This window comes from Natrix helvetica (genome assembly GCF_964273705.1).
Source record: "Natrix helvetica genome assembly, chromosome: 1".
Lineage (NCBI taxonomy): Eukaryota > Metazoa > Chordata > Lepidosauria > Squamata > Natricidae > Natrix > Natrix helvetica.
In genome coordinates, this window is record NC_138548.1 from 109,066,182 (window position 1) to 109,090,766 (window position 24,585).

At 39.0% G+C, this 24,585-nt stretch overlaps 1 protein-coding gene across 3 annotated transcripts in view; it reads right to left on the bottom strand.

The window, feature by feature from the left end:
* Positions 1 to 12,747: 12,747 nt before the first annotated feature.
* KCNQ1 (potassium voltage-gated channel subfamily Q member 1) overlaps positions 12,748 to 24,585 on the bottom strand; it is a 393,720-nt gene continuing 381,882 nt past the window's right edge. For all 3 annotated transcript variants that reach the window (XM_081942341.1, XM_081942340.1, XM_081942339.1), the window contains one exon: positions 12,748 to 15,479. In XM_081942341.1, coding sequence (XP_081798467.1) covers positions 15,285 to 15,479 — 195 coding nt within the window. In that variant the 3' untranslated portion in view covers positions 12,748 to 15,284. The remainder of the gene's footprint in view (positions 15,480 to 24,585) is intronic.

Genomic DNA, 24,585 nt, shown 5'->3' on the forward strand with positions numbered 1-24,585 from the left:
TCGGGATGCTCTGTGCACAGTCACTCATGCCCTCGTCCTTTCTCGCCTGGACTACTGCAATGCTCTCTACATGGGGCTGCCCTTGAAGAGCACCCAGAGGCTTCAGCTGGTCCAGAATGCGGCTGCACGGGTTGTCATGGGGGTACCTAGGTGCTCCCATGTTACATCCCTTTTAGGCGGCCTGCACTGGTTGCCGGTTGTTTTCCGGGTGTGATTCAAGGTATTAATTATGACCTTTAAAGCGCTCCATGGCTTAGGCCCAGGGTACCTGCGAGACCACCTACTGCCACCAGTAGCCTCCCACCGTCCAGTGCAATCCCACAGAGTTGGCCTCCTCAGAGTGCCGTCGGTCGGACAGTGTTGGCTGGTGACCCCCGGGGGAGAGCCTTCTCTGTGGGAGTGCCTTCCCTCTGGAATGAGCTGCCCCCAGAGCTTCGCATAATCCCTGACCTCCGGTCCTTCCGACGTGCCCTAAAAAGTTCGCTTTTCCAGCAAGCCGGCCTGGCCTGTTAATTTTAACTTATTTTAAATGTATTGTCTTTTAAATTTGGTTTGTTTTTTTTGGATATGTATTTAATTTTTTTAACTTTTGGGATGTGTGTTTTTTTAATGTTGTACGCCGCCCTGAGTCCTTTTGGAGAAGGGGGGCATATAAATCCAAATAAACAAACAAACAAAATAAACAATATTATTATCTACACAAAGAGGGCTAAAGCATTCCTTAAGTCCTGGGAAGCAAGATAGTATTTAGAAGAGTTTTATGCAGGTAGTCCCTGATTTGCTGGATATAAGAGGGAATGTAGATAAATTCTGTGTATCATTCATATATTACTAAAACTCTTGCTCTCATGTCTGGGCAAAATGGTGCGTCACAAGGCAGCAATTATTGAACCAAGATACCTTAAATGGGCTAACTTACAGAATGTGTCCAAAATCTGGGACCCATGACTCCAGGAAACTTGGGGAAGTTGTGGCTTCTTCAGGGCTACTGGATGTTGCTGCACTATTGGGCTGCTGCTATGGTCATCGCATCTTCATCTTCAATGTTTCTTTACAGTTTCCCAGTCAGTCTCACAATACCACATTTCCTCACCCACCCAGTAGCAGCAGCCACTCCTCTGCCTGCTGGGAAGGGAGATTTTCAATGCTTCCTGCTTGTTTCTCACAAGGAAACTCAATGGAGAAGTCAGTATGAACTCAGAAGTCATGCCTGCTCTCACGGCTTTTTTGCTCATTCATGCTCATTCTGTTTCTGTTGGAGTTTTTTTTTTCCTGATCTTGTCTGCCTGAAAGGATGATTAATGCTTTTTCCTGCTTGGTTTTCTAACTTTCTAGCCTAACCTGCATGCCAAAGACACCTGCACTGTGTGGTGTGTGTGTGTTTATGTGTCATAAAAGACAAGATGGCATCCACAATTGCAAGGTTGCAAGGTTGATTTTTTTTGTATCCCCTCCTTTTTTTCATGGAGCCTGTACTGCATATGAATATTACCCAAAATTTGAGAAGTGAAAAATTACAGTAATTTGTTATTAAATAAATTATGAATCGAATTATTGAAAAATAACAATAATTTTGATACTTTCTTCGGTGGATTTCCAGAGAGGTTTCTGTGTTAACATATTGCAGCAAATCCAAAGAAGTATGTTGTAGTGTCTTAATTAATGGATTAAAATTTGAAGATGACACTTCACCAAATGACTGTACTACATTCTCATTGAGATAGGAAAACAAGTACTATACTGAAGAAGTAAGTAATAAATAGTATTTTAACATGGTGTTGTCACATTTCCTGTGCTTCATTATGCTTCAATTTTATTATTGGGTATATTATTGGTAAACAGTGTTTATAAAGATCTGCATCAAGAAAAGAAGGCAGAGAAGGGAGGTTGAGAAGAAGGAAGGAGTAAGGTTGTTGTAAAACAAGATGGAAGTACAGGGTGGCAAGAATGTGACGCCAACTGTGTTTTCTATATCTGCAAGAAGATAGCGATAAATGCTAATAGTTAATAGATAATGTTAACAGTACTTACAAGAATGTATATTTGTGAATGTATATGAAAGGAAAAAATTAAAAATGTTATACCTGCAAAGATCTGCTTGCACTCCCATACGTCTGTTCCAAAATATTGTTCCATGTATTATCCTAGGTGTGGATCGTGATTGTCTATATTACAATTCATTTATTAACTTTAAAGGAACCTCAAGAAGCCATTAGCTCTGGGAGTTTTATCATTGAATTTCTTGTCATAGACAAACATCAATAACCAGGGATGGAGCCATTTTGGAAGAAATTTCCACAGGCTTAAGCTAATGCATTTTGCTTTTTGGCCATGTGAATTTTTTTGGTCATATATTATCTTTTGCAGATTAAAATTGTTACCAGCAATGACTTGCCTATAGAAGTCTACATGAAAACAGAACTCAGTTGTAAAACAAAATGCTACTTCACTTCTTTTCAGAATGACTGTCCCATATGCCTTCCCTCACCTTGTGGTCTTTGAATAGTGTGTAAATGTGTGAGCAAGCCCTGTTGTTAATTGCAACTTTTAAAACTCTAGGTGCTTATGAAGAATATAATTTTTAATAAACTAAATAAGTCCTATGTTCAGCTGTATTAAACCTCTACTGACTACAACTTCAGTTTAAATAGTTCTGTACTTCTTTTCACTATTGTCATTTTGGATCGCTTTAGCAAACTTTCAGCAATATGTCCTGCCAGGCTCAAAGCAGCATTTCTAGCATTCAGACACAATGGCTGTAGCTCTGCCCCATAGCTGAAAAGGTTTTCTCTTTTTTTTTTCTGGCAAGAAGTCAAATTGGGAAATTTCTCTTTGCAGGAAGACGGAGTTAACAGTGTGTTTATAATACTGAAATTAACCCTGTGCTTGCTGTTGAGAAGGAGAGGCATACCAGTCAAGTTTTTTCTTAAATAACTTTTTGGATATATTTTTTTTTTACTAACTGTATCTGAAACTTTATTTATAAAATTATTTATTTGTAGATTTATATCTTGTTTTTACTTAAGGAATTCAGGGCAATGTATGTAGCAATTCTCATAGAGCAAGAGTTCCCAAATTGTGAGGCGATTCTGTGCTTTAGGATATGAAATTTTAAGGAAAAAGATCATATTGAATGGACAATCATACTGGGAAGATGTGTGCGTGTCTGTTCATCTATCATAATGGGAAGATGTGCATGTGTTTTTGTGTGTGCGAGTGGACTGATGGAAGAACTGATATAGAGGTTGAGACACCTCTGAAAAGATCTTGAGGTAAAAAGAGAAATCCTAGGGAGAGTTACTCAAATAATTCATAGAAGAAGGATAGGGAAAATCCAGAAGAAAAGATATAATACATATAAAAGAAAAAAAAAGAAAAAAAAGGAATTCAAGAGTAGGGGATAGAAGGACAAACAGAAAACTGATGAAAAACGGAACATCAAAGAGAGCAAGAGACGAGTTAAGAGAAAATGGCTAGGAAAGGAGGAAGGGAGAGATGAATTGGTAGAAAATGAAATATGTTAATACTGCTAATGATATATAGTTAAATCAAATAACATTGTTAATTGTGGATAACCAATTAAGTAAAATGCTTGTTATATATACCACTTTATAATGCCTTGGTAAGGCCACAGTTGGAATACTGCATTCAGTTCTGGTCGCCACGATGTAAAAAAGATGTGGAGACTCTAGAAAGAGTGCAGAGAAGAGCAACAAAGATGATTAGGGGACTGGAGACTAAAGCATATGAAGAACGGTTGCAGGAACTGGGTATGTCTAGTTTAATAGAAAGAAGGACTAGGGGAGACATGATAGCAGTGTTCCAATATTTCAGGGGTTGCCACAATGAAGAGGGAGTCAAACTATTCTCCAAGGCACCTGAGGACAGAACAAGAAGCAATGAGTGGAAACTAATCAAGGAGAGAAGCAACTTAGAAGAGAAATTTCCTGACAGTTAGAACCATTAATCAGTGGAACAGCTTGCTTCCAGAAGTTTTGAATGTCCCAACATCTTTAAGAAGATGTTGGATAGCCATTTTTCTGGAACGGTATAGAGTTTCTGCCTAGGCAGGGGGTTGGACTAGAAGACCTCCAAGGTCCCTTCCAACTCTGCTATTGTATTGTAATATTAAAACTGAATTTGATGATATATGCTACCTATAGAAATTGGAATAACAAATGGAAAATGAAATGATAAATTCAGTATATTTTTCTGAAAGAGTGAAAAATGATATTGTCTATGGGTTAAGAAAAATTTAAATTTAAGATGGAAATAGGGGAAGAAAATAATGGGGCTGATATTGGAAAGGTAATGTGATGTAAAACAAATCATGTAAAGGGGGATGTAAAAGGGGGAAAACCCAGACACTTCGTTTGTAAAAGAAATTAAAATTTGTAACAAAAAAGATGTTATTTTTTTTTAAAAAAGATCTGCACATGTGCAGCAGGGATATTGGGACAGGAATGGCACATTAGAAGATCTGCAGCCAATTACTGGGAAAAGTGTGCGTGTACATGTTCGCAAAATGATAGAGAGAGTGGACAGGCATCTCCTGCAGTAATCAAAATTTCCATCAGTGGTACACACAAAACTAGACTTTCTTCCACTTTGATTTAATCAGTGGATCCAGGACAAGCTGCACAGATGCTTTTTATGCGTGTGGATGAGCTGTCCCTTTCCACAGTTTCAACCTTACCTGGGATCAGGCTAGCAAAGAGGAAGTGTGCCCACTTGAAAGGCCAGGGAGACAGACAGAGTGGAGGTCAGGGGTGTGACTAAATCAGGGATGAGGCTGATGCAGATTTGACAACAGGCTGGAAGGGAGTGAAGGGAACAGCTGCTGCAGCAAGAACAGAAGAATGAAGGATGCTTTCAGAGGACCACATGCCTGGGAGTGCTTCTATTGATCTAAAGATAACGGGAGACTTTGAGAGGTCTTTCCTGCATCTGATAGGACATAGAAAGCCTTTGATGATGTCTTGGCCCCAGAGCTTGGGGTGGCTCTAGGAGATTGCAGGGCTGAGTTTCAGTCATTCTAGTTTCCTAGACAGTGTGAATCTTAGGAAACAGGCCATCCGTCCTTTGTCCCTGATACAAACCTGGATGCTGCGGCCTGCATCTCTGCATCGGTCTTGCAAAAGAGCAGAGCAATGCTCATGCAGACGGCTGCCACAAGGGTTGCTTTCCTTCCGTTTGGCTGCTGAGATTCCCCTAAAATGGAGTAAACACATAAATCAGCTGCCACTCAACTCCTCTTCCTCCCTCCGCCTCTAACACTCTCCCCGCCTCCTCGCCAAGGGCTGCAGTGCACTGCTGCCAATTGGAAAGGCTTGTCGAACTACCATCTCCATCAATTCAAAGCTTTGTCAGGAGGGATGAGTTGTGAAACTGCTCTGCCCTGGCTGTATCATTCTCCAGCAGATGCTTTGGTCAGCCATTGGACATTGAAAACATCAATAATAGAACCAAATGCGGTGAGACAATAGCCGCTGGGGGAGAGGGGGGGGGGACACAAAATGCTCCCAGATATGTCCAGTCTTGGAGTAACCAAGCAGCAAAAGCTCAGGGCACAACAATAGCAGGGCAAAGAATAGAGGCAAGTAAGGAGGCCTGACTCGGAATGAGGCCGAGAGCTGCACATGCTGCTGTTACCGTAGAAACTAACCCCGCCCCTGAAGAGGCTTGCCAGGCTATTGTTTGTGGGACACAAGATGTGTCATAGACCAGATGGTCGTGTGCTGTATAACTCAGTTATCTGAGAAGACAGAGTAAAGGAATGTGTGCTAAGGGAGAGCAGGGCACCATCTGTTCCACTTTTTTTTTTTTGGTGGTCAGAAAGGAACTTTAAAAACAAAAGTGGCCTCTTTGGTTATAATATCCCATTTTCATTTTGCTAATTTTACCACCGGGACTCAGTTCAGGTGAATTGCATTTCAGGACAGGGACAATTAGCGAGTATTTATCTCCCTAGCTCTATCGTCAAGAAATAAAATGCCTCCGAGACCTCCTTGGTCATTTACCATTCAAAACCACAAAGGTATTTTCACCAGATGGTACGGAAACATCCGATTTCTCTCCCCCTTCTCTCCAGAAAATGTTCCCTTTTTAGAAGCTATTTACATATCGAACAATGGGAAGAGCCATTTCTTCTCCTTAGGCCTTTGGGGAGTTTTATAGATGCCAGAAAGAGGAACAGCAGCAGAAAGAGAGGGGTGGGGAGAGAAAAGCCAGTGAGACATGAAATGATCAGTTTGGATATCTCTTGAAGAAGAAATGGAATGGTGCCAAAAGGTAAGCCCCTTGTATATCTGATCTGTACAGTGAAATAAACCCATAAGGACAAAATTCTGCTGGCTCGCAAGAGAAGTGAGAACAACTGAGTTTACTGTAATATTGATCAAGTCTCCCAAGTTTCCTTAAATGGAAAAGAAAACAACAAATTCCAAGTTTGGAGCTGTGAAATCATGAGTAATGGGGAAAGAGTGGCTAGCTGTTGCCCTGCAAATGTTTGTCAAGCAGTTCACAAGAATTCACACTTGACTATCAATAGGTGAGTTATAAATGTTGTATATCACTTCGACATCTGCTGGTGCCTGTGGTTGCAGAAGCTCTTGCGAGAGAGCTGAAGAAGCTTCTTGGATGAGAAGCGAAACGTCTTCAAAGAAAAACCAGAAAGTCCAGTTGCCTCTTGAAAAATGCACCTTTAGGACAACCATGACTTGGATGACTGAGAATCTCCATAGACTCTTGTGAGAGAAAAATATGACTTTGAATTCTGCTTTTCAGTTACTACATTGTAATCTGAAGCAAGGAATAAACTAGCCCTTACATGGGCCAAAAGTGTACACCTACTTTAGGCAAATTTTAATTGGAACCAGATGTTAGATTGTGTGGCGAAAGACAAGACTCGTACAGCTGAGGTAACTGGAACGAACAATTTATTAACAGGAACGGAACAGAGCACAACTATTTACAATTCAGCACCGTGCCCTGCTTGACAGCTATTTATACTCAAGCTATCAAGCAGGGCAACCAATAGGAAGACAGCAGAAAGCCCGCTCTCAGCCCGGTGCATCTTAACCAATAGGCGCAAGCCTCTGGTTGCTGGGCTGACAGTCGGGCTGTCATTCGTATGTCGAGGACTTGCGGCCGGTCGCAAGTCGAGAACGTAACATCAAAGTATTGACAAATGATGGTTATAAAAAAAATTATTGGCAACGTTTGGTCACTTTTAGTCAACAAAACCACTTTTCACACATGTTTTTTTAGAGTCTGTATCTATATATTTCAATCTAAGCTTTTTGGTTTAAGGAAGCTTTTGGACTTGTAGAAAACAACATGACAATAAAACAAGTCAGATAGATATAAAAATTAATCTCCCAGATGGCTTATAGCCCACCTGGACAACTCATGTTAAAAGACTTGGCCCCTTGTTTTTAAGTTCTTTTTTTAGTTCATTTAACATCTGTGAGACAATGTTATTACTTTAGTTTGTGTATTAAATATTTGAGTGAACCATTGTATAGTGAAGACTACTAGCTACTCCCATCAGGACCAAGAGAGTTTTGGAGAATCTTTGTTACAAAACACTGCATAAGTTAATTAAAACACATTAGACACATAAGACATTAAAACAAATTTGTTCACAAACTAGGATAAACATGATAAAAATAAATTGAAGAGACTTTTGTTGTCATTGGTCACAGTGCTGTGCCCTTGGAGCACCCTGATAAGATCTAAAGGCCTGCCAGTTAAGAGTGAAAGGCAGAAGAGGCCTGCTGGTTTGGTTTTAATGAGCGAAAACACTTTCATCCTATTGTTCTCGGTGGGAGCTAATTTATTTAGATTAGTCAAAGGCTGTGTAAATGTATTCCCAGATAGAAGTATGGCAGAGAGTTGAATGGGTTGAAATGGACTTTTACTTGTACTTTAGTCTCTTCCATCCCACCTTTCTTGTTCAGTCCCCCTTGTGGGGGGGGGGGTTTAGAAGATTGAGATTGTTTACATTAAAAAGACCCAACTTTTGAGGTAGTCACTTCTCAAATCCCACTCTGGGAGGTTGGCCCCCTTCTGGGTTCTGAAGGGGAAAGCTGCTGAGCCCCATAGCCTTCTTGATAAACTCCAAGACCTCAGAGTGGCCCTTAAGGCAGAAAAAATAATTCGGAGAATTAGGCCATTCGTAGCTCCATAAAAACTTGCCCATATTTTAAAATTTCACCCAAAGGCAGGGTGAAAATTTAAATATGCAAGTTTGTCTGGAAGCTGGATATATTTTTATTTTCATTTTGATAGCATGATGCATAGAAAGCTGATTTGCAAGTACAAAGCATATTTTCCAATGTAGAAAACAGAAAAGGCTAGCTAAGAATGCTAAGTAAATATGAGAAATGTGCGTCATATAACTACATAAATCACATGTTTTGTGTGTATGTGTATCACACCTGACAGAATTTAATAGGCAAAATAGGTTTCTTCTGCCGAAAAATGTAATTATATATATGGAATGTAATTAAAGTCTATTATATCAATTAATTTTAATAGTCTTAATTGCAACTAAGTGATTAATTACATTACATTAAAATATCAAACTTTAATATAACTGGTCTGCTGAAAAGGGTGGCATCTTAAGTTCTGCTACTACTTCTCTTAAACCTCCAGGAACATTTCTCTATCCACTACTGATCCATCCATTGGGTCATTCCTATTTTATTGACAGTTCCTGTCCTTCTATTCTAATTCACTTAAATAAATCGAGATAAGTGAATATAGGACTGAATCTCGAACTGTGCAGAGCTGTGCTACAGTCAACAGTTATTTCCTTGCATATGAATGTTAGCTTTGTCTGGAGCCCATATCATTCAGTCATCTCTGGATCAAATTAAATGTCATAAAGATTCCAATTGGAGTTTACAAATATCAAATCAAACTATCTAAATCGGGCTGATTAATCAGCTCCTTAAAAATATAAACACACAGGGACTTTGTGGCCCTTAAAAAACCCCCACAATGATTTAGAAAAAATAATATTGAGGACTATGTTTTATTCCCTTATAAGTTAAAGTATAAGCTACTGGAAACAGGGTGTTTTTATCATTACTGTCTGCCAGATGGTTGGTTACAGAAGAAAAACAACAGTTTTGGACAATGGCTCTCAAGCAAAATTGAAAGGCAAAAGCACCAGTTGCATTCACATAGAACATACTATGGCACTCGAAAAAGATGCTGCTTGCTTCTAAACCATTGGCTTCTCCGCAAAGACTGTGGAGGACTGCTGATCTGAATAATGCTGCACCTGGCCAAGTGATTTAGCAGAAACCCAACCAAGGGGGCTAGAGAAGCTTTGTTTGCTTTGTTCTGAGGGAGCCTGCTTGGAAAGCCAAGGTTGGATTAGCTCCGGCTAAATCTTTGGGCATTTCGCCAGAGCAACTCTAACACCAATAGGAGGAAAATCTATGAACTCTCCAAGATTTCAGGGCTGGCTTTAGTTATTCATTTTTTTCATGCTCTTCATATAGTAGACAGCAAATGCCAAATATCAAACCAGCACCCCTTCCCTTTAGGCCACACCTGAAAGATTGAAAAAAATACAGGGATACAAATACAGTAGAGATCCACTAAAAATGTCTGATTATTTTTATAACTCTGTGCCCAGTTCTCTTGCTTGATTTCTTATACTGAAGCCTATTTTCTTTCTCTTTCTTCAATAGGAAACCATTCTGTATTGCTCCAAGTTTTATGTATTGGAAGTTTTTTTAAAATGTAGCTAGAATATTTATAAACATTCCATAACACTCAGAGGAACTAACCTCTTTTCACTATGTTAAGCTTTATACAGTACCTTATATACAATAGCAGAAGAAGTTACTAAAATTACAGACTGATCTTAGCTCTTGTTTTGTTTTTGTCTTTATATTTTATCTTGTATGTGTCTAAACTAGAACCATCACTGTTTTGTACATAGCAGAACATTACCAATGGGATATTTCTGCTGGCTGAAGGTAGAGAGGGAGAAGAGGATTTTTCAGCCCCTTCTTTCTGAAATCCTTGTGTTATCTAAAATCTGCCCCAGAGGAAAGGTGAAGGGGAGAGTTCTGCATAAGTCTGCATACCACATTAAATTAAAATCTGCTTGGCTAGTTTGTGGTTCCATAAAATTAATTCTGTAAATTATGTTTAGTTCATGTTGTGTGCACAAATCTTTTGGCATAGTGTGGGAGGTAGAGCTGGATTTGCTGGGGGCAGGGGGAGTGACAGAAATTACCTTATTGCTTTTCTATTTGGAAAATTCCTCATAGGATAAAATTCCTTCCTGCAAATGGGATACTGTTCATTGATGGAACAGAAACTCAAACTCCAAGAAGATGGTACTTTATTGTTCCTGCAGGAAGTAGGCTGAAAGGAGAGTCTAAAAATCTATTCACTGGAACAAAGTAGATATCAAGAATAGAACAAGGCTCTTGCTATGTCTATATCTAATGTCCCCAGTCGGTCAATAGGATAAAAGGTGCAAAATGTAGATACTTTTGAGTGACATCTCTAATAAAATATATGAATCGTATATTGGATTGCAACATACTGTGTTGCTGGTTTATTGCAGCACTTCAAATACACATAGAATAAATCTTTGTTCTGCTATTTATATTGCAATTGCATTTATGTGATACTTATCTCATTTTAAAAACTCATTGACTCTTCCATGAAATTCAGACCCAATGAAAGTACAATTTCTGTCCTATATTTTATTAAGAAATTAACAGCTTAAAATTACAATAGTGAACATTATTTTTTAAAAAAATAGACTGAAAATCTTAACAGTTCTCCTTTGATTTCTTATAAAATATAATGCCCTGAAATAATTCCCATTTACATTTTTAAAAAATTTGTATGCCCTTAAAAATGTATGTACTGTACACTGGAAGAATAGATACATTCTAATATATTTAAAATTCCATGTAAGGAGGATTAGAAGATGCTTTGCTATCTGGAAGAAGATAATGAATGTATATAATCAAGAAACAAAAAGCTATGAGGTGTATATTTAGGTGCACAGATAAAGCAAAATGACTGGATTGTCACAGGCAGTGGATATGGGGGAACTGTTTGGGGTACCACAGCACAAAAATTTTGGGTCACAAGACACAGCCTGGGAATTCTGCTGCACAAGTCCCACTGAAATAGGCCAGATTTGCTCAAGAGCAGAATTGGGGATGACCAATTTTAGTAGGTCAAATTCTTTTGTCGGACATGGATTCCACAATTATGAATTCTGGACTTTTTGCCCCCAGCAGTGATGATGGCTATTATTTTGTAGGTTTTAAAAGGCAATTAGACAAATAAGAAGAAATAAATACAGTTTTCTGGATGGTTGAACGTTATCATTTGGGTGAATGACGAAGAGTGGGTCTCCTTGCAGAATTCTCCTTGTGGCATCTGCATGGCTGCAGTTGGAAACAAGCTGCAGCATCAGACAGACTATTGCAAAAACATCAAATACAGTTTCTTCGTTTCAGTGAGACATGTAAATAATAAAAAGTCATCCTCTGATCCTGAATGTGTTCCACGATCATTCATAAAACCAGAGGTTGCTTTGGTAACAAACATTTGGAGTGGTGACCTGGCTATTTCTGTGAATTTACACTGAAATGCAGCAGGAACAGATGGTCGAATCTGCAACGGTTTGGGCTTTTGGTTAAGTGCAATGATATTATCCAGTTATGATGTCCCCTTTTTGCATCTCTAGAGTTTAGTTTTTTTAAAGTTATATGGAACCAAAAAAAACAACAACAACCCTGAGAAAGTACTTCATAATTACCCCATTTCCTCCTCCCTCCAATATCTGAAACAAATATAATTGCTATCAGATCATCGATTCTTAAAAGGCTTAAATTATCTACGATTCTAAGTATTTTATTTTCTAATTTTTAGGACAGGAGTTATTGCAAGAGGGATTTGGTTGAGTTCCACCTTTACTTGCATCCTTCAATATTCATTTCCATATAAGGGAAAAGTTCAAAATGTTATTCTATGCAAAAGAGTTCCTTCTATATCTTATACACTCAAACTAAAAATTTCCAATTAGCATTAAATAATATATCATCATTAAAATGTTCTATATTAACCTTTGTTTAGGAAATAATGGAAGTAGTATAGGCACAGAAGGCAAAAAAAAGAATACATATCTATTCTCAGTGGCATTAATGTGAATCAGAAGAACGCTAACATCTCCAAATGAAAGTCATAATAATATCTGGCTTTTAAAGAACTACATTTTGGAAAGCATTAGATATAGTATCTGCAGCTCTGTAGTTATGATTGTGCATTTACTATTTAATACTATTTAGGTTGCCATGCTGTCCATGGACATAGAATTTTATGACTATTTTTCTCCATACAGCAATTTAGATTTAATTTTTATGAACAAATTTTTATGAACAAAGGTTGCCACAAAGAAGAGGGAGTCAAACTATTCTCCAAAGCACCTGAGGGTAGAACAAGAAGCAATGGGTGGAAACTAATCAAGGAGAGAAGCAACTTAGAACTGAGGAGAAATTTCCTGACAGTGAGAACAATTAATCAGTGGAACAGATTGCCTCCAGAAGTTGTGAATGCCCCAACACTGGAACTCTTTAAGAAGATGTTGGATAGCTATTTGTCTGAAACGGTATAGGGTTTCCTGCCTAGGCAGGGGGTTGGACTAGAAGACCTCCAAGGTCCCTTCCAACTCTACTATTGTATTGTATTAAATGGTTATGCTATCAAACAGATAGGCTTTAAAGATTTCTATATCTCACTTTCCATGCTTATTCTTGGGTAATACTCAGTAATGCACAGAGGTATCAAGTTAGAAAAGGTTATCTGTCATTAAGAGGCTTATCTGTCATTAAGGGAAGGCTGATACATGAAGGATCATCAATGGAACAGAATATACATCTATAGTGACAATATCTGGGCCACAAACTTCCAGACAGATTAGAGGCTTTAAAGTGTTGGATTTGTTTCTGTCTTTGTGTTGCCATCTATATTTTTGCAGCCTAGATATAGTTGTCATCCCAACTTTTTAACACTTGTAGCTTCTGAATAGTATAGTTTCAAATTCCTATGCACTAAAACATGAAGCTGTGTATTTGAGACTCCCTTTATGTGACAGAGAAACATTTTTCTCATGGAAACTACAAACGAAGCTTAGATATAGATATTTGTAGAACTTTAAAGTCAGTTCATACAATTCTGATTGTTCTCCTCCCCTGGGCTTAGAAAGCCCCCTCTTTCTCCAGTTGTCTTTAATTTTTGATTCCCAATAGGAATATGTATGCTGATAGAAAGATTAGCTGTGCTTGGTGATTCATAGCTGAGTATAAGAACCAATTTATGCTTGAGATGAAGAGAGCCAGTAGGAACACCCTATCTATGATTCTGATGCTACCTGGCCATACAGTTTAAATTTCCTTTCCCAAAGGAGCTAGAAACCTGATTTAAACAGAAAATAAATATCAAATGAGATTTCCAGAGAGCTAAATTCCAGCATCTGCTCTGCGTAAGAACATGGATATAGCTCTTGTTGTCATCCTGCATATGGGGGTCCCCCACCCCACAAAAGAGCCAACTGTATCAACAGAACAGGATTTGCAGAAATATAAGGTATACCTGCTTCCCATTTGTTTAACAGCTTGGCTATAAAGAACGAACCTCCAACAGATGAGCGCAGAGCCATTTCCACATTCAGCAAGTAGAACTTCTCTGCAATAACCAAACAAACTCAAGAGCTTGTATATCTTAGCAGGAACAATATTCACAAATTACTGTTGGACATTATGTATTAGTGTGCCAGGAAAAGAAAGAAATGAATGTGTATCTGACTTGGCAGTACATTTTCAAATAAAGTTCAAAGCTGCTGTGTTTCCCCAAAGCATCACTTTCAAACTCCTAATCAACAAGATCCAGTTATTCTAGACCTTATTGCTGTACATGGAGAAATAAACTAAACCTATTTCAATACACAAAGTGTGCGCTTTGAAAGCTCTTTCTGACAAATATACCCAGGATAGTAATAAATACTACAGAATATAAATTATTTGGCAGCAATATAATTGCTATTTTTAAAAAGTTCCTATTCAATATTTCAATGCCCCAATTCCATTACAATATTATACAAAAGAAATCTTTCTTTACAAACAATACAGTTTTGATTAAAGCACTGATTCTTCCTTGAGGAGAGGCAGATTTTTGTTTTAAATGTGGTAGGTTTCACAATATTGTGCAGAATAAACAAGGAAAATGGTGTGTGGGAGGAAAATTATTCAGTGTATACTCTTGCCAATCCGTAGAATGGCAATTTATTTACATTCTTTTTTGGAATCTAGTGCGCAAAACTATATCACTATCAGCAGAGTCATAAATAGAATTCAGATCTAACTAAGTTCAAGTATTATTCTTACTGAAGGGCCACGGGATGCAATTAGCCAAGCAAAGTTGTGGAATTTTCAAACTATTTCAATTATGTATGATTGTGCACGACTTCAGAATGATGTTTGCAGCAGCAGCACAATATCTTGGGCACATACACCGATTGTCTTTTTGCTAATATCAGGACCAATTACAGGTAGTCCTTGGCTTACAACAATTTGTTTAGTGTCTACTTGAACTAACAGCGGCACCGAAAAAAGTTACTTATGACCAGTTTTGCACTTATTGCCATTGCACCATCCCTATAGTCATGTGATCCAAGATTCAGGCACTTAGCAACCAACATGCATTTCCTAGGATCATGGGATCACATTTGTGACTTTTCCAGCTGGCTTCTGACAAGCAAATTCAATGGGGAACCTGGATTTGCTTAATGACTCCAGGATTCCTTTAAGAACTGCAATGACTATTCACTTAACAACTATGGCAACATGTTGTAAAATCAGACATGATTCACTTAACAACTATCTTCCTAAGCAACAGAAATTCTGGTCCCAATGGTGGTCGTAAGTCGAGGACTACCTGTACTGATTTAATATTGAGATCGATTGTAGCAGATTTATTTACACACACACACACAGAAATTAGAGCTCATGAGTGCATCACATGAATAAAGAATAACAACACAGTGTGGGTTTTAAGGTTTGTTAGTTGTCTGAATTATTCGCTTTGGAACAACAGATAAGAAAATAGTAAAATTAGCTTAAAAGTAATGTGTCAGGCTTGTATGGCTGATTCTGAGCTTAAATTTATCCCCAACCCTCATCAAGATTCATAATATTGAGTGTCAATTTCATGAAAGGAAACAAATCTCCGTGGCATCAGGAACCATCGTCTTGCAGTGCCTTTGGAACGGTTAGCTGTTCATAGGTTGGGAGAGCGCTGCTGGAAAGTAGGCTAGAGCTGACATCATTCCTGGGAGATGCTTTGGTGCTGCCTTGGTTTCCTTGCTGGCTGGAAAGCAGGCGGTGCAGCAAATCTGTGATGAGATTCAGCTTCTGGTCTATTTGGACTACCTGTGAAGACCAACAAAACAACACTCAGCATTTAGGTGAACTTCATCTAGGCGGTATTTTGAAAGCCAGATTTAGCCCCAATACTTCCATCTGATTTTGAGGCAGAGGTTCAAGATCCCACCCAGCAGAATGAGCAGCTCTATACCACTCCGAAAGAGAAGCTCCTAAAATTATTAGACTGCGTGGTTGCAGAATTAATCATTAATTAATTAATAAGAATACAGCTGGAGGTCTTCCAGTCCAACCCCCGTGCTCAAGCAGGAGTCCCTATAACATTTCAGACACGGCTGTCCAGTCTTTTCTTAAAAACCTCCCGTGATGAAGCACCCACAACTTCTGAAGGCAAGCTGCTCCACTGGTTAATTGTCCTCACTGTTAGGAAGTTTCTCCTTAATTCCAGACTGCTTCTCTCCCTGATTAGTTTCCATCCATTAGTTTCTTGTCCTGCCTTCTGGTGCCTTGGAAAATAAGTTGACCTCCTTTTCTTTATAGCAGCCTCTCAAATAGTGGAATACTGCTATCGTGTCACCCATAGTCCTTCTTTTTTTTAGACTAGCCAAACCCAAATCCTTGGATGAATAAATCTCTGTTCATCATACAGGTATGATCTAAACCTAAACTTAAAGATATAAATACGAATTAGTAATATAATGAGGGCTACCAGTAGAAATTCCCCATGAGATGCTTTCTTGGCAGACCAGCATGACTCCAATAAGCACTGCTCAGTGGAGATGTTTTGGAATAATGAGGAAAAACAATTGCTGAATTGCCCCTGAGCATACGTGAAGCTGTTCTGTCCGAAAGAACAAGAGGAAATTTCCTCTGTGGCTAATCCTGAATTGTTCTCAAATACTGAACATGTTGAGAATAGCAGGAAAGAGAAAAGGAGAGGTGACTGAGGGAGCCTGTATAAAATGAAGACAAGAAGTATCCCTAGAAAGCGATAGGAAAACAGGGAGTACCCCTGAATAGAATCCCACAATAGAATCCCCTTCCTTACGTGACATTAGTGCCCACAACAGCACAAATTAAAAGCAGAAATACTAGTTTTATAGTGAGAGGCAGGGTGAATCCCAGAATTTCGACAATCACCATTAAACCTGGATTGGAAACCCTTAGTTAAAAATCTCTTTCTTTTGTAAATGATGTCATGAGAACAAGGGGATCTCAGTTATAAAAAAAATAAACAAAAGCAAAAGAACCCCAAAAGCCACACTGTCATCTAGAAGACTTCTTAGACTTGATGCTTTGTTGCCCTTGAGTGTGTGCCCATTTTAAAATGAGGAGCTCCATGCCTGGAGCACATAGCTGAAATACCAGAACAAAAGCTGGCATGAGGGGGGGGAAAGCTGACCTCTAACTATCTACATACAATATCAAAACAAATGATGGTAATTGGGAAATGAAAGAGAGAGAGAGAGTGAGAGAGAGAGAGAGAGAGAGAGACTGCTGGGAAGGCTGATTTTTTTGGGATCCCAGCAATAAGAGATTTGTGGAACTTGAGCCACTCAATAGCAGTATGGGTAATATCTTTAGCCCCTGGTGCCCTGCTTTGTTCTTCTAGGATAAGAGAGCATGGGAGAATAAGCAGCACCAAGGCTTACTTGGCATGAGACAGTCTACCCCTACATTTCACTTAACTGTGCTAGCTGGCACTGTGGTTAGAGAAGGGCAGAATAAAAAGCCTTGCTAATTCTTTTCCCACTTACAATGGAAAGGATGCCTTTTGTCTCAAAATGGCTATGGTGGGCAATATAGAATAAGGGAATCTAATGTTCTCATGCTCGGATTTAGCTTCTACTTAATTCTAGGGATAATAGGAACCTAAAATGAAAAGGAGGCAGCATACTGAGAGGCTAAAAATGACACCAATTTGACAAACTAAAAACAAATGTCAGAAATAATTAAACAGATGAAGTAAAGGGATTCAGGGGGAAAGCCTACATCTGATTTTCAACATAATCCCAATGGCGTCAAATTCACCTTGTGATGTTTTCTCCCATGTAAACTAGTCAAAATGTAGCCAAATAGGCGCACATGCAAACTTTTCTTGGCCCCAAATTGAGGTGCATAAAACAGAGAAACCTGCCAATTACTGCTCTCCTGGTAGGAAGTGGTTAACCCCCCCCCCCCCAACTCTTTGTGGCCTGCTAGAATGAATGAGGTAAAGATAATGTTCTTGACCTTTCAATCAATGATTGGGTTTAAATATGGTTCTCTCCACTAAAAAAAAAATAGTAGCTGATCATAGATCCAGATTATAGGTCTTACTCTAGGTATGAGTATCCCAATCCTCTTCTCCCCACTGATCCCTGACCCACAAGAGGTGCTGAAGCCAGCGATATACCAGTTTCACAGAAATAAATCTCTCTATATCTGGTTATCGTCCAAGCATCATTCTGGACAGTAAAAGATAATAAGTCTGAGCAAAATGTCAACAAACCTGGAGAATTTCAAGTGCAGTTCAAATGTTTTTCAACCAAAAGAGAATACTGTTTTTGTCAAATAATTTGGACATTTGCAGGGAAGCAGATACAGAAACCACAAAAGTACAAGGTGCTGGAGAATGCATTGCAGCTGGGTTTTTCTCCCTCACAATGCAAAACAAAGATTGCAATCCTCAAGCCACTTATTTCCAAAATAAGTGATGAGAGGATTGTAACCAAAATACCTGTGAGAGATTGTGTTGGCTATTTGTCACACAGACATTATCTTCTACTATAAACGTAAATTTATTGGCTTGTTGGGAAAAGCATTGCCAGAGAAATCCAAGACAGGGCATACTAGATACTTTTCTAAAAACAAGAAATATTACTGTAATAATTGCAATCAAATCTAGGCTACAAAAATCCAGATAACTACTAGAGAACAGCAAAGAGCTATTAGCTACCCCTCAATAATCACACATACTTTTGCAACCCAGATCTGATAATGGAATACTTTTTGGAAAGCACAGAATGGGATAAGCAAGCATTTGGAGCTCTTATTTCATTTTATTCATTAGGTTTATGCATCAACTTTCCTTCAGATGCCCAGGATAACACGCCCTTTTTCATTTCCCCCTGTGAGATTGATCAGACTGAGAGACAGTGACTGAACCAAAGTCATCTAATGAACTACAATGGCTGGGGGAGGAGCTTGAACCCTCTGAAATCTTGGAATTTTACTTTCACAGCCTCACAGCTAATTTAAAGGGATAGTCTATTCAAACCTTTTCTATGAAGTGACTGCTTGTTGATGTTGAACTACTTGCTGCTATTACCATGACACATAAAATATTCTGCAAATTGTCCCTTAGTTCAACATATACTGAAGATATATGAAGATGAAGATCCCACACCTGGAGCATATATATGCTAGTCAATGTATGATATGACATATGCAAAATAAATTAAACTGAAAACCAAACAGTAAGCTGTCCACAGTTGTATGGATCCTTTGAATAGCTTTTTCTTTCAACCCAAAACTGAAATCTGAAGACTTGCAAATTGCTTTTCTTTGCCAGCAGAAAAATACCAAAAATGTACAAATATTGTACCAAAATGAGCAATATTTTTTTTGAAAGATAGGAACAGACTATGAAAAAATCATGGATGAAAATGAGAGAGTTATGTAGTCCTTCCCTAAATTATTTTGATTCTCTTTCTTCATTCTCCTTTGGTAAACAGAAAATACGTAGAATCTCCACAGACCTTTTAGCTATGAACTGTGGGATGAACATCCTTTGAATGCCGCAGGGGTATGAACAGATTTCCAGAAAAATGAGATTACAGGAATCATTTGTGCTTCAGTTTGAGATGCAGACAACATAGACTCATCCCTAACAGACTGCTTCTGTTTTTCAACAGTGAAGGGACACAGGGAAGAAAACATCCTGCAGCCAAAGAAGGCTCCACACCCATTTGCACTACTCAGAGGACACAGATCAACCTCCAAGTGGCCTCAACGACTCTCTAAAAGGATGCAAATGGCCAACTGTCTGCAAGGAATATAAATCCTTCTATTCTCCACCATCCAGTCAGAGCTGAAGAAGCTTCTTGGATGAGAAGCGAAATATGTTCAAAGAAAAAACAAGAAAGTCCAGTTGCCTCCTGAAAAAAAAGCACCTTTGGGTCTTCTGATTATTGTGACTTGACTTAGATTACAATTGCTTCGGCTGCTTTGTTGGTGAGTTTTAACATTTATAAATGGCTTTGCTTGGTATCAATATACTACTAAAACCCTTGTCGTGATGATCTTTAACTAGGCAGTGCATCATAGGCAATAATTTTTGAAGAACCAAGGTGCTTCAAATAGCTAACTTACAGAATGTGTCCAAAATTCAACACCCATGACACCTGGCTGCTGCTGCGGTCACGTAATGTTCATTTTCAATGTAGCGTGACAGTTTCCCAGCCAGGCTCATAATCCCTTGTTCCCCTACCCAGCCGCAAGGAATCGGCTCATTATAGGGCTCTTAAAGAAGCAGCAACTTTAAGGTGGATGAAGGAAGACCTGGATATTTTTATTGTTTTCTGTACTCCTCCCCTGGCACTCAAAATGCACATGCATCTAGGGCAATAGCAATAGTACTTATATACCCCTTCACAGTGCTTTACAGCCCTCTCTAAGCGGTTTACAGAGTCAGCCTCTTGTCCCCAACAATCTGGGTTCTCATTTTACCCACCTCGGAAGGATGGAAGGCTGAGTCGACCTTGAGCCTGGTGAGATTCGAACTGCCAAACTGTCGGCAGCCAGCAGAAGTAGCCTGCAGTACCACTTTCTAATCACTGAGACCCCACAGCTCAAAGAAAACCCATCTTTGTTCAGAAACTCAAGGCACATGCATAGTGCTTCAATCTCTATATTTCTTCACAACAGTCCTGTGAGGTAGATTGGCCTGAAAGTCACCAAGTGAGCTGACGTGGCTGCAGATTGGAATAGAAACTGGATCTCTCTGGCGTCAGTCAAATACCGTAGCCATTTCACCTTAGTCCTTGCCATTCCTGTTTCATTTTTCAACTGTTTCCTACTCTGAAAGTTAGTGAAGACCAGCCCCTCCTTCAACTGCTGAAAATCAGGTTGAGCTCAGGAAGTCACATGACCCTATTTTAAAACTGCCTATGACAGCTTCCTGCCACAACTCAATGACAAAGATGTTGCTGTAGCGTCATCCAGTATTGCAGCAACACTGATGCCTGGCGGTAGGACGGTGCATTGAAAATCCAAGATACCCCTCAAAGTGAATGAAAATATGCTCTTTGTGACATCGAAGAAACATCCAATACTGTAAATTTGCTTTGAATTGCAAGGCTTATTGTCTGGGATAAGAGTCCCCATGGTTAGGAGGTCTAACCATGGTTAGGAGGGCTAACCCTTAAACCAAACCTTTCCTGATATATGTCGCAAGAAAGAGCCCTTGGAGAAAAATTAACCATTTAATTTTCTTTTCTTTAATAGCCTTTGCTACTATGATGCAATTTATATCTGTTCCACTAATTCATTGAATTAACTTACTTTGCTAGAACACAATAATAAATGGAAAACACCATATTTTAAGAACACAATAGTGCTATAGAAAGCAAAATGGTGCTGTATCCTTTAAATTAAATTCATTCCTGATAGCTGGCAATTGAATACGCATTTAACATGGAACCAAGATCCACTGAAGTCAGCAAGACTTACTGTACTTTTGAACAAATATGCATAGGATATTTTGTAGTGTATCTTAGGTTCACTATACCCTACATTCTACAATGAATAACGTTTTCAAACATATTTACTTGATTATAAAATTAGCTGCAGTGCCAGCAGTGTAATAAAAGCAAGGCAGGCAGAAAAAAAATGCTGACTCCAGTGTAATCTCAGCTCCTCTGGACAGCCCTGAACCTTTCAGTTAAACAGCAAGCTGTACTAATAAGATATAAAAATAATTCAAGCTAATTTGCCTCTTTCATACAAATGATGAGGAAAGTGATTCTTGGCTGGTGCATTAGTCATCCCAAAGGAGCCTCACGTTTTATACAGTCGGATTCACTAGAATGGTAAAATTCATTATTTTTGCTGCTCAGCAGCCTTTTATAGTATTTTAAATTGAAATGCTTTTCTGCTGAAAAGGGGAACTTTTCTGCACCTCCTTTCAGTTACCAAATCAAATTTTGCTGTGAGACAGAGGTGATTCTACAAGGTTTTAGTAACAACATGACATAAGAAAATTCATGTTCTAATAACATGAATCCTCCACCCCTTCTCAACCAGCCATATGCTAAGTTAAATGTGATTATGCCAAATTGTCAACTCAAATGTAATTTTTATGTAAGCAAAAATATTTTTCCCTACTACTGTAAATCAATGATTGTGGAGAAGAATAAAGCAAAATATTTATTTATTTATTTATTTATTTATTTATTTATTTATTTATTTATTTATTTATTTATTTATTTATTTATTTATTTATTTATTTATTAATTATTAATCTAACTTGTTAGATTAATGTTATCTTATAAGACCATTATATTTTCCCTGCTTCCCTGAAAAGAAATGGTCTGAGTCACAGACATCCCTAAGATTCATGTTGATCAGATGTCTTGAACTAAAACATGAGTTGGTGGCAGGGTGAGGTAGAGGAGAAACTTAATTCATATGTTCTGCTTCAGAACACCTTACTGGAAATGCAAAGCTACTCTTTGGTGCAATTCACTGGAGGAGGACAAAGGGGTAAAAAGGGAGGAGAAAGAATAAACAGCTGTATAGGATATTAAAAATGTATCACGCTTGGATGGCCTGCCTTTAGCTTTAACACAGACAAAGCAATTTGGCTGAGGCTAGGAAAAGTGGCAAGAAGAAAAAAAAGAGAGACAATGATCGGAGCCTTGTGAACATCACAGTATTAACACATACTAAAAGCAGTTGTGTAGACAAGCAAGAAGTTGGATGAAATAATACGGAACTGTTCCCAATATGAAACCAACTAAGTGCCTAAACCTGCAGACCAGAGAGTTTGCTTTGTGTGCTGTTTCGTACATTGTTCATGTGACTTCTCCCATTTCAATGAAAACAACACAATAGTCATCTACGCAAGTTCAAAATTGAATGCGTTTGGCTTACATAGGCCCCAAAGTTGCATTCAATGGTGTAGAAAATTAATGTTTGATGCTGGGATCACTAACCTTCCCAAAAGGTCCTTTGGGAGTATGAAGATACACCCATAATTATTCAGTCTGCTTTTAGAAAGGGTTTCTGGAATGTTGGCCACTTGTCTATCATCTGCCAAACATACATTCATACATGTGTTGGTATGTGTGTGTGTGTATACATACGCCCACATCCACACTCCCACGTCCTCACTTTGGCAGCAATATAACACTGTACAAAATTAATCTCTTGTTTCAAAAAGTCCTCAAGCAATTATAGCGAGCAGTGAAAACATGTAGATACATCAAGCATTGCTACAAACATATGGGAATTGTCAAGCGAAGACACTGTTCAAGATGTATAGTTTCTGGGCTGAGCAGTTATTAGATACACCCAGTCTAATGGAAAGAAAGAAAGAAAGGGAGAAAGGCCAGAGATTATTCTTTAACACTTTCCAGTGAAACATTTATATACAAAAGATGAATTAAGTGTTCTCTAAGGAGAGTAACATAAGAACAAGTGCCTCTAATGCTGTTTTTAGCAATCAGTAGATTGTATAGAACAGTGTTGGCTAATCTTTTTGGCTGAAAGCACCCCTGCCCACACCATAATGCAATGTGCATGCAACACGACCCTTGTGCACCCTGCCTCCCTGTACATGCTCCCTCCCCACATGCGTGTGACCTCCCTCGACCCCATTTTGGGCCCAGCAAGCCTCCCTGCAGCCTCCTGGGACCAAAAATGGGGTGCGGGGGGATGCTGCACCTCCTGTGCTCCCCCACCCCCATGCATGTGACCCCCCTGCGCATGCATGCATGTCTTGTATGCATGCCCTCCATTATTGCACAGCAGAGACCCAAAAATAGCTGGTCGGTGGGAGGCATGCATGCATGCACGGTGGAGCTGAGCTGGGCCGACGGCTCCCATGCCTGCAGAGAGGGCTCCGCATGCCACGCGTGCCATAGATTCGCCATCACGGGTATAGAACAAAACTGACTTGCATGATATAAGGATACATGCATGCACACGCATTCTCACATTTGTTTTTTCCATGGACAAAGTGGTTGTATAACTTTTCTTACAGATCAACATCTTTCAGTGACTAAAACCTTTGACAGGTAGTCCTCGCCTTGCAACCATCATTACAATCTTCATTCAGTGACCGTTCAAAGATGACGGCATCGAAAGAGAGTGAATTACGACTGTTTTCTACACTTAGAGTGGACCATTGCAACATCCCCATGGTCACAGGATCAACATTTGGACACGTGGCAACCGGCATGTATTGACGATGGTTGCAATGCCTTGAGGTCATGTGATCAGCTTTTGCGACCTTCTGACAAGCAAAGTCAATGGGGAAGCTGATTCACTTAAAAACCATGTTACTACTGTAACTTGACAACTGCAGTGATTCACTTAATAACTATCGCAAGGAAGGTCATAACATGGGGCAAAAGTCACTTAACTGTCTTGCTTGGCAATGGAAATTTGGGCAAATTGTGGTCGTATATTGGGGATCCTGTATTAGGGAACAAGAATCCATCTTAACCATTTTTTACGTTCTGAACTTTCATGAGTCTGTTGGGTGTATTTGGTTTTTAAGTTCATCTGCTGGGATCCTCTGCATAATTTCATGGAGTCTGACAATTGCATTATCAGCTCAAACTCCTTATGGCAATGATGCCGAACTTTTTGGCTCAGCATATCAAAAATTCAGAAAATGTCTAACTTGATTTTGCCCGCCTGTCACCTCTGCCCCAAACCAATGAGAAACAATTCTTTTACATATTCATTTGTTTTTAAAAATATAGTCAAAATGAAGCTGTTCCGGTTGCCATTCTGGCTGTCTCTGCAGTTTTCATAAAAGGTATGACAAAACTGTCATGCCTAGTTCTTTTGCGATTTTTAGAGTCTCTGGAGCCTGCACAAGAGCATGGCCCTCTCATGGGACTTCTGAGGCTGTGCGAGATCACACTTCATTCCTGCGTAGCCT